General features: G+C 43.8%; 1 protein-coding gene across 1 annotated transcript in view; it reads left to right on the forward strand.

Moving 5' to 3' along the window:
- Window positions 1-11180, forward strand: part of LOC142258950 (uncharacterized) — a 97796-nt gene extending 86616 nt beyond the window's left edge. The window contains exon 10 of the mRNA XM_075331502.1: window positions 9700-11180. Coding sequence (XP_075187617.1) covers window positions 9700-10817 — 1118 coding nt within the window. The 3' untranslated portion in view covers window positions 10818-11180. The remainder of the gene's footprint in view (window positions 1-9699) is intronic.
- Window positions 11181-11673: the final 493 nt, after the last annotated feature.

Below are 11673 nucleotides of genomic sequence, written 5' to 3' on the forward strand. Positions count from 1 at the left end.
GGTTATATGCTGTGGGAGGAGGAGCTAACTCTTTTTTCAACCTAGAGTCAAACCTCCCCTGGAGACAACATATAACCCACTGTCTGTGTCCCCCAATGAAAGGCTCCAAAAAAGACATTTTACGGTGAGTACACAAAAATGTCTTAATTTACTTGTTGCTCTACTCTCTTGTCTTTTATCTTCTTCCCTGAATCTGTGCCATTTCTCAACATCCAAACATCCGTACTCTGGCATGTCTGCCTTTTTGAGTATTGGTCTGACATTTTTCACTGCTTCCTTGCCTTCCCTTTCTTGCACTGTTTGGCTGTTTTGGATCCCGCTGGAGCCCCACACTGCACACTGAACAAGTTGCCCATGGCTTCAACTTATTCCCACACAGCCCACCTTTCTGCAAATGCCCTCTTAGTGTCCCTGGACCTTGTCAACAGGCCACACTCCTCCGGCAAGTCAGACTGGGCTCTCAAGGTGTAGCTAGAAGGTTAGTCAGCACTTTCACCCGCTACCCTTGCAGGGTGTATTGGGAAGGCTTTAAAACAGCTCTCTCACCCAATAGACCAGATGACTAAAGCAGGAAGGACCAGGTGTGATAGTCCTCTCACCTACTAGACTACCTCCATGTAAGTGGGAAGGCCACACTGCTTTCTCACCCACTTAGGCCTGCAACACACATCCGTGCCTCCGGTACGTGTTTGGTACGTTTTTGCACGTATCGGAGACACGGAGACACGTTGACAAATGTTACCCTATGGGAGAAGGCACACAGACGTAAAATCACACGGAACGTGTGTCCGTGTGGTTAATACGTGTGTGCGTTTTCCCACACGGCCGACATGTCCGTTTTTGGCGGTCAGCACGCAGACACGGACCCACTAAAGTCAATGGGTCTGTGCCTGCATGGATGGCACACGTAGCATGTCCGTGTGCAGCACGTTTCGTCCGTGTGCGTTTTTAAACGAGCGATGTCGCTCTTCTTTTTTTTTTTTTTTTAAGTCAGTATAATTACCTTTGTTTATGATGTTCTCAGTCATTCTCACTTTGGCGCTCGGTCTATTTCTTCCCCCGGCTCATACTTACCAATCCCTGATCATCAGCGCGGCGAGGAACAGCTGTGCCAAAAATACGCGGCTTCAATTAATTTGAAAATGCCGGACGCTCATTAATCAATCTCGTATTCCCTGCTTACTTCACCCACAGGCGCCTATGATTGGTTGCAGTTACACACGCCCCCATGTTGAGTGACAGCTGTCTCACTGCAACCAATAACACAGCCACCGGTGGGCGGGTCTATACTGTGCAGTAAAAGAAATAATGAAATAATTTAAAAATACGCCGTGCGGTCCCCCCCAATTTTGATACCAGCCAAGATAAAGCCATACGGCTGAAGGCTGGTATTCTCAGGATGGGGAGCTCCACGTTATGGGGAGCCCCCCAGCCTAACAATATCAGCCAGCAGCCGCCCAGAATTACCGCATACAATAGATGCGACAATCCTGGGACTCTACCCGGCTCTTCCCGATTTGCCCTGGTGCGTTGGCAATCGGGGTAATAAGGAGTTAATGGCAGCAGCCCATAGCTGCCAATAAGTCCTAGATTAATCATTGCAGGCATCTATGAGACACCCCAAATGATTAACCTGTAAGTTAAAGTTAATAAACACACACAGTGAAAAAATCCTTTATTTGAAATAATAAACAATAACAAATACCCTCGTTCACCACTTTATTAAGCCTCCAAAAACCCATCCATGTCCGGCATAATCCACGGAGGTCCAGTGTCGCTTCCAGCTCTGCTACATGAAGGTGACAGGAGCTACAGAAGAACACCGCCGCTCCTGACAGCTCAACGCAGCAACTGAGGTGAGTCGTGTGATCAGCTGAGCTGTCACTGAGGTTAATCGCGGCCACCACTGGATCCTCCAACTGTGACAGCAAGTCACCCGAGTGACAGCGATGAAGTCACAGGTGAGTTGCGGTCTCGGGGGGAGGACTCCAGCTAGCCGTGGATAACCTGAGTGACGGCAGCGCTAATCATGCTGCCTACTTCAGTCACTCAGGGGATTAGCGGTTACCGGTGAGTCCTTCACAGGTGACCGCTAATCAGTACATGACACAGACAGAGCCGCGGTATGACAATGAAGTCGGGTGAAGTGCACCCGAGTTCATTCTCATCGCGCAACTCTGTCTGCTGTCAGCCAACATGTATCAACGACATTGTGCATCACACACACGGAATATTTCACACGGACATTACACATACGCATACACAGCCATTCCACATGCACACACGGCTAGCATACGCCATCACACAGATGTCATACGTAGAGTTGAGCGCGGTTCGTGGTTCTCCAGTTCGCGGCTCGAGTGATTTTGGGGGATGTTCTAGATCGAACTAGAACTCGAGCTTTTTGCTAAAGCTCGATAGTTCTAGATACGTTAAAGAACGGTTCTAGCAGCAAAAAAAACAGCTAATTCCTAGCTGGCTTTCCGCTGTAATAGTGTAAGTCACTCTGTGACTCACACTATTATGAAATTTCAGTGTATAGTGTGCGGGAACAGCGCATTCAGATCACTGCTGTATGTATAATGGCAATCGCCATTTTTTTTTTTTTTTTCCTTGTCTTCCTTCCCTAAGCGCGCGCGTGTAGTGGGGAGGGCCAGCATGTCAGCCAATCCCAGACACACACACAGCTAAGTGGACTTTTAGCCAGAGAAGCAACGGCATGTGTGATAGGATGTCCATGTCACATGTCCCTGCATTATAAAACCGGACATTTTCCTCCAGCACGCCATTATCTGCCTTCTGCGTCCTTGGTGTCAGACATCACTGGCGCAGCTCCTATCGCCGATACAGCTGTGTACGCTCCATACACAGCGCTGTACAGCATAGGGATAGCACTTTCTATCAGTCCTTTTAAGGGCTCATACCGGCAGGGTCAGAGCCATAGGTGACAGGTCCGAGAAAACAAAGTTTAACAGCTACACAAGATGACAGCGTCTGTGTAGCTAAGGTCAGGGATTTCCTCGCTGCATTTCCCCATTAGGAGGGACAGAAAGGCAGGCTTCCTTTCCTCTACCCAGAGACCCACAACCCTGGCACTGTACCCTCCTGCCCTTTGCACACTCCAACTCATTGTTACTAAGCCATTATACTAGCAAACACTGAGTGAACTTAGTGGCATCCTAAACGTGGCTATTGGACTTCTGTATAGTCCCAGTAGTGCAAAGATATTTGCAGCACGTCTGCCTGCATTGCACACTCAAACTCATTGTTACTAAGCCATTATACTAGCAAACACTGAGTGAACTTAGTGGCATCCTAAACGTGGCTATTGGACTTCTGTATAGTCCCACTAGTGCAAAGATATTTGCAGCACGTCTGCCTGCATTGCACACTCCAACTCATTGTTACTAAGCCATTATACTAGCAAACACTGAGTGAACTTAGTGGCATCCTAAACGTGGCTGTTGGACTTCTGTATTGTCCCACTAGTGCAAAGATATTTGCAGCACGTCTACCTGCATTGCACACTCAAACTCATTGTTACTAAGCCATTATACTAGCAAACACTGAGTGAACTTAGTGGCATCCTAAACGTGGCTATTGGACTTCTGTATAGTCCCACTAGTGCAAAGATATTTGCAGCACCTCTGCCTGCATTGCACACTCCAACTCATTGTTACTAAGCCATTATACTAGCAAACACTGAGTGAACTTAGTGGCATCCTAAACGTGGCTGTTGGACTTCTGTATTGTCCCACTAGTGCAAAGATATTTGCAGCACGTCTGCCTGCATTGCACACTCAAACTCATTGTTACTAAGCCATTATACTAGCAAACACTGAGTGAACTTAGTGGCATCCTAAACGTGGCTATTGGAGTTCTGTATAGTCCCACTAGTGCAAAGATATTTGCAGCACGTCTGCCTGCATTGCACACTCCAACTCATTGTTACTAAGCCATTATAGTAGCAAACACTGAGTGAACTTAGTGGCATCCTAAACGTGGCTATTGGACTTCTGTATAGTCCCACTAGTGCAAAGATATTTGCAGCACGTCTGCCTGCATTGCACACTCAAACTCATTGTTACTAAGCCATTATACTAGCAATTTATGCTGCCAGTTTAAGGGCTGTAGTTGCATTGTCAGGGATAATTATTCTTTATTATTCTGCTGTTAATAAAGCTAGACCACCGCTGCAATCTACACCACCTCTCAATTTTTACTACCACATTTTAAGTGCACAATCTTGTCGCAATCAACATGAGTGGCAAAATGACAGATGCTGGTGGAAAGGGGAAGAGGCGTGGTGGAAAAGGAAAAAAAGGGTTTGTCCGTGGGGAAGGTGGCAAAGCTCCATTATCATCTGCTGAAGATAGACCATCTACCAGCAAAAGTAAGATGTCTACTACTTACCGTGGACAATCCGATGTGCTCCCTTTTTTTACGGACACGAACAACAGGAACAAAGGTAGATGATGGCCAAAAAAGGAAAATTCTTGAATGGATCTCAAGTGGTCCAACAAGTGCCCTCTCAGCCACCTCAACTACCGCATCCAAAAAACACCAGTCCTCTGAGTTGTCATCCCAATCAAACTTGCTTTCTCCCAGCTCTGAAGTCTCCATCAGCCCTGCACAGTATGGTGCAACTGAGATGGCTGAGTCTGCAGAGCTGTTCAGTCACACTATAGCCTGGGAATCAGAGGTCTGCTCCCAAGCAACAGTGAGTACAGACCAGGAAATGGTCTGCAGTGATGCCCAGAACCTTTGTGACTCTGATTCAGGCCATGAGGACCAAGTTTCTGAGCATAATGTTGACCCTTTGTCACAAACTGTAACACCTGTGGTTATAGACAATGAGGAACATACTGATGACAATGAGACGCAGATACCAGATTGGGATGACAACTTGACGTCACATATGCTTTCTAGGGTTAATTGGGCAGTTCACGTCTCCACCCACATGCAGCCATAAACAGATCACTTCTGGGGGAGGGTGGGTTTTTTCCATTTTTTTTTTGCTTGTGCACACTACATCCGATCATTCTATTGTTACCCCCAGTGCAAGCCGATCAAACCCTGCAGGTGACTCACACTGGGTTGAGCACCGAGCGTACCCGAGTACCGCGATACTCCGAGAGTCATTACATTTACATAAAGCCCTGAACTCTGAACTCGAACTTAGTTTTCTTGGAAAAGTCGGAGTTTGTACCGATAGCAAAAATTCAGTTTCACTCATCTCTAGTGGTATTTTTGCATCAATGTAGTTGAGTGAGGAATTGTTTTTTTCTGGATGAGCCAACATTTTCATTGATCCCATTCTAGGTACAATATGAATAATTGATCACTTTTCATTGTATTTATATGGCTATGATGATATCTCACCTCCTGTATCTGAATTAATTTTCCATATCATCTGCTCATCTCCTTCCCATTCAGGTCCTTATAATATCAAATCCTCTCAGTGGAGATCTTCTATATAACAGAATTCTCCTGATTGCCCCGTGAAGGATGGATATGGACAGGGACAAGATGGCGGAGAGGATATTAGACCTCACCCTAGAGATCGTCTTCCGGCTTACTGGAGAGGTGAGAGATTCTGATGACGTCACATTACATCATTCTTATCTATGGGAATAACAGATGGACAGAACTGGAGAGGTGAGGACTCTGGAAATGTCTGTAGTGAGAATTATTACTGTGTCTCCATAACCAGGATTACACAGTAGTGAAGAAGACCTCTAGTGAGCGCTGTCAGAACCCTGTGTCTGAGGGATGGGGAAGACCCCTGAGCCCAATCACGGGGCCTCCACCTCACCCCCCGATACATGAGGACATCAATGGGCAGAAGATCCTAGAACTCACCTACAAGATGATTGAACTGCTGACTGGAGAGGTGACATTGCTGGGAATGCTGGGACATTATACAGTAACGCTATGAAGGGATCGGGGGGTGACGGTATCATTGTATGTGTCAGGTTCCTATAAGGTGTCAGGACGTCACCGTCTATTTCTCCATGGAGGAGTGGAAGTATTTAGAAGGACACAAAGATCTGTACAAGGACGTCATGATGGAGGATCCCCAGCCCCTCACATCACCAGGTAATAGACAGGACTAAATACACACGGCCTATAATTATCTGTATGTAAGGAATGAATTCAGTCCCTGTATGTGTCTCCTCCAGTTCTATCCAGTAAGAGGACAACACCAGAGAGATGTCCCTATCCTCTTCTCCCACAGGACTGTAAACAAGAAGACCCCGATGTTCCTCAAGATGTGTTTCCTCCAGATCTATCCAGTAAGAGATATCTACTCATGCACTTTCTGCACTAATTTTGTGTTTACATTTTTAGACTTTCTGCTCTGGGGTTTTTTTCAGCTGTATTTTCTTTTCTTCTTCTGCTTCTTCTGCTGTTTGTTTCTAGTGCCTTCTCTATGTTGTTATGAAGGCAACTCAAAGACCTGCAGAGGGTTCACGAATACTCTGTTTCCCCAAAAATACGACTTACACCAAAAATAAGCCCTAGCATGATTTTATGGGATTTTTGGAGAATGAAATATAAGCCCTACTCCAAAAATAAGCCCTAGCGTTAGGAGGAGTTAAACTGTGCAATTTCTCAGGAACCCAACTCTCTTAGGGTCCCCATCAGTTGTATTCTAAGGTTGATTGTTTAAGGACCTTTGATGACTTCAAAGTCAATTGACATGATGTAACCAAAGGTCTCATCATTGCAGGAGTCTAAATTGAACAGAATACAGGCTGGCATGCAGGACTGGCATTAGGGGAAAGGGAGAGAAAACTGGACAATTTCACAGAACCCCCATTCTACTAGGTCCCCCAGTGTTTATATACCGATTATAGGACTGCTTAAGGACCTTTTTAACATCACATCATGTGATATAAAGTCTCTTAATTACAGAAGTCTAAAAATAAAGAGGCGATAGGCTAGTGTGTGTGTGTGTGTGTGTGTGTGTGTGTGTGTGTGTGTGTGTGTGTGTGTGTGTGTGTGTGTGTGTGTGTGTGTTCATGCAAATTTTAACCAGCTTTGCCAAAATAGGCAGAGTTACAGCCGCACACTGAAATGCAAAGGTTTACAACTACCAAAAAAGATGTAATTAAATTATTGCTTTAGAGAGTGTGAATTACTGGCAAACTACCCTGGAAGGAATGGAGACACCTACAGAAGGAGATTTTACACCCTGATTCATCAAAGCAATTATGGCATAAACCACTTTGAAATTTCTCAAAAAAATGTGTGCAGCACAGAGTTTTAAAAAAAATTGTGCAACTTTTGGAGGTTTCACGCCAATTTTAACCAGCTTTGTCAAAATGGGCAGAGCTTGGCCAGAAGAAGGGTGTGATGCCACCGCTTCTCTAATTCATAACAAAATGCAGTGTTCCCTATGCCAGAAATCTCACTCCAATCCATGATGTAATTTTTCAGTGTCCATCGCCAGTCTTGATGAGTTGGAGCTCTAATGTTTATCTGCATAGACCGCAAGAACCTGCTACCGGATTGGTTACAAAGCCTAAGGATGGGCCATCAACGTTACAGTCCCGGAAAACCCCATTATACAGTGTGTCCACCCATATCCTGTCCACCGCCATTAACTTGAGAACGGCGGCAGCTTTAAGCATAAAAGTGTTTTCTGGGTATATGAAACCACCTATAGCGCCACCTGGTTGAAAACAACGGAGTTAGCATTTTTATTATGAAATTGGAACGAGATAGAGAAAAAAAGTGAATTACAAAGTTGTAGGGCATACCTAGACACCACTTCTATGCCTATAGCTGCCGCCGTTCTCAAGTTAATTGCGGTGAACAGGATATGGGTGGACACACTGTATATCTGGCATCTGTAACTATTTTATTTTCGTCTTCGAAAAAACCCTCTTTGAAATTGTCTATGTTGTGGATCAATGTAACAAGGAGATGTTTGCAGGGTAAGACAACTGTCATGGCGGCATCAGGATCTGTGGAAACTACACTCTGCCTGCTAACTTCTCTGATGTCTGTGAGCAGCGCAGGGAGATGCAGGTGTCAAACCACAGGCTTGGGCAGGCTAGTAAGAGTTATTCTCTGTTGAGCTGCTTGTTAATGTCTTTGATCACATGCTCTAAAGGGGAAAGTATAATTCGCATCCCTTCTGTATATGCTGGCTGGACTATCTCATTAATGCCAACTATAGGTTACCTATACTTGTCTGGTGAGGTGTTGTGATCGAGATGTACGGGTTATTGTTGTGTACTATTGCTGTAAGCTGTTGTGGTGTTAAGCCTTGTTGTCTTTTTGTTGCTGCCTTCCAGCTCTTGCTTTTCTCCTTAGTCTCTCACTGTTTATTTCTGTGACTTTGCAATGTGTCCTGTCTGTCTTAATCTGTGTTTCCCGTCTTTCTTAATCTGTGTTTCCATCATACTCCTGCCCATTCCTTTCCCGGGGGGATAACAGATTAGATCTCTTCAGGAGACTAGTAAGGCACGGGACTCTGGCATCTCCATCTTCAGGGGTAATTCAGTGGTTAGGAATAGGTTAGGGTCCCCTAGCGTGAGGGACAGTATAGGAGCCCCCTGTCCCTCATTATCCTGCAGTCACATTGTGACAATCAATCAGATTATTTACTATAGCACATTCCAGAGAACTGGTACTAGAAATGGAAGATCCGCATTAACGAAGATGTAACTCTTAAGGCCGCTTTACACACAACGATATCGCTAGCGATCTCGTTAGCGATGTGACACGCCCAGATCATTGCTACGATTTGCCGAGATCGCTCATAGGTCGATTTTTAGCAGTCACACGTACCCATCTCACAAACGACGCTACATCGTTCAGCGATATATTGTTTGACTATTGCGGTCGTGTGGACACCGTCACACAGCAATCCTCCCAACAATTCCGGCAATGACAGAGGCGTACAATTGTGTCCGCCTTATCAACCATGCCTGCCAAATCAGAACGCAGTTGGTACCACCAATCAGAGCGGAGGAGGCATGGAGCATTGCTCGTAAGGACACGCCCGCGTCGCTGATGACGGACACACTAACGATGTTGTTTGAAACGACGAACAATAGTTTGAAACTGAACGACGTGTCAACGATCAACTATTTTTGCTATTTTTAAGATCGTTCGGAGTCGCTCATAGGTGTCACACGCAACGACGTCGCTAACGACGACGGAAGTACGTCACGAAAACCGTGACCCTGACGACATATCGTCAGATAAATCGTAGCGCGTAACGGGACCTGAAGATGTCAAAATTGGACAACAGATTCAGAATACATTTTTTCCTCATTTAATTTCTGATGTTATGGTTTAAAAAAATAAATGTGCTTTCAAGATATTAAAAACTAATAACATTGTATTTATTTTTAGGAGATTACTGTATTTTGAGTTCGTATGGAAATCTATTATCTTCAGAATTTGAAACAGACAATCAAAGTGTCACACATGATACATATGAAGAGCATGCAGTTGTCCCAGATATATCTCCAGTCCTTCCTCGGAAAGCTCTATCATCTGATCTTTTCAAACAAGTCCAAAATTCTGATTCATTACAGAATTGTCAGCAAAATAAAAGTTACAGTAGGGATGTGGAATATGAAACTGCTCCTACAAGGGAGAAACCATTTTCATGTCCAGAGTGTGGGAAATGTTTTATTCAGAAATCACAACTTGTTCAGCACCAAAGATCTCACACAGGGGAGAAGCCATTTTCATGTTCAGAGTGTGGGAAATGTTTTAACTGGAAATCAGAACTTGTTGTACATCAAAGATGTCACACAGGGGAGAAGCCATTTTCATGTTCAGAATGTGGGAAAAGTTTTATTCGGAAATCAGCTCTGGTTAGACATCAAAGATCTCACACAGGGGATAAGCCATTTTCATGTTCAGAGTGTGGGAAATGTTTTATTTGGAATTCAGAACTTGTTGACCATCAAAGATATCACACAGGGGAGAAGCCATTTTCATGTTCAGAGTGTGGGAAATGTTTTAGTCAGAAATCACACCGTTTTCAGCATCAAAGATCTCACACAGGGAAGAAGCCATTTTCATGTTCAGAATGTGGGAAATGGTTTAGTCAGAAAGCACAACTTTTTCAGCATCAAAGATCTCACACAGGGGAGAAGCCATTTTCATGTTCAGAATGTGGGAAATGTTTTATTCGGAAATCAGCTCTGGTTAGACATCAAAGATGTCACACAGGGGATAAGCCATTTTCATGTTCAGAGTGTGGGAAATGTTATATTTGGAATTCAGAACTTGTTGCCCATCAAAGATCTCACACAGGGGAGAAGTCATTTTCATGTTCAGAGTGTGGGAAATGTTTTATTCAGAAATCATACCTTGTTAGACATCAGAAAAATCACACAGAGATTAAGCCGTTCTCATGTTCAGAATGTGGGAAATGTTTTATTCAGAAATCAGACCTTGTTAGACATCAGAACAATCACACAGGGGTGAAGCCATTTTCATGTTCAAAGTGTGGGAAATGTTTTAACTGGAAATCAGAACTTGTTGTACATCAAAGATGTCACACAGGGGAGAAGCCATTTTCATGTTCAGAATGTGGGAAATGTTTTATTCGGAAATCAGAGCTTGTTAAGCATCAAAGATCTCATACAGGGGAGAAGCCATTTTCATGCCTGGAATGTGGTAAATGTTTTACTAGGAAATCAACTCTTATTGACCATGGAAAGCTTCACACAGGGGATAAACCATTTTTATGTTCTGAATGTGGAAAATGTTATTCTCAGAAATCAGATTTTGTTAAACATCTGAAGAGGCAACACAGAGAAGGAACATTTTTCATGTTGTGAATATTTGAAATGTTTAATTGGTAAATCAATTCTTGTCGACCATGAGAAAACCCACACAGTAGAGGAGCCATTCTTGCATTTGGAATTTGGCAAATGTTTTTATCATTACTCAGGTCCTGTTGTCAGATGAGTCACATGGGAGAAGGCATCATGATGTACTGTGAGTAAAAGGGTTTTATTGAAAAGTCAATTGCTCAAGTAAGACTTCGTCAGGGAATGCACCATTTTCTTTCTTTTCAAACTTACTGTATTATTATGATTATAAGATGCACTTAGGTTTTAGAGGAGGAAAATAGGAAAAAAATTGTAGCAAAAAACGTAGTCATGATGCACTGTTATGGGGGGTGGGGAATCTGCTGCTGACACTGTAATGGGGGTAATATCCCCCAATTCTGTACTATTATCCCCCATCCCGATGCCCTTCCAGTTATGTGTCTCTGATTTTGGTGCATATTTCGTTCTTCCTGGTATATATGTTCAACACTTGGAAAAACGATTAACAGGTAGTATATCAATTATGTAACACCCAGAAGCTACCTCAATTAATATATCTAAAAACAATTTTTATTGAAATATATTAAAACAGTTCAAAATTCCACCTGTGAAAATGTGACACACACAAAACATCCCAGGACCATGATACAGCCCCAATAGTATTCACCTACGGAACAAAACAGTTGTTCCAGTCTTATATCACCTTCATAGAAATGCGAATGGGAAAAATCTCTAAATAACCCTCGTTCTCTCTTTCCTCTACCTGCCAATGGAGATATAACCAAGGTTACACGCACCCTAACAGTAAAAAGGTGCCCCCATTCCTCGGCGGCTTTCCCTCCTATGATATCCCTAAGCTCCC

Source organism: Anomaloglossus baeobatrachus (assembly GCF_048569485.1).
Source record: "Anomaloglossus baeobatrachus isolate aAnoBae1 chromosome 5 unlocalized genomic scaffold, aAnoBae1.hap1 SUPER_5_unloc_2, whole genome shotgun sequence".
NCBI lineage: Eukaryota > Metazoa > Chordata > Amphibia > Anura > Aromobatidae > Anomaloglossus > Anomaloglossus baeobatrachus.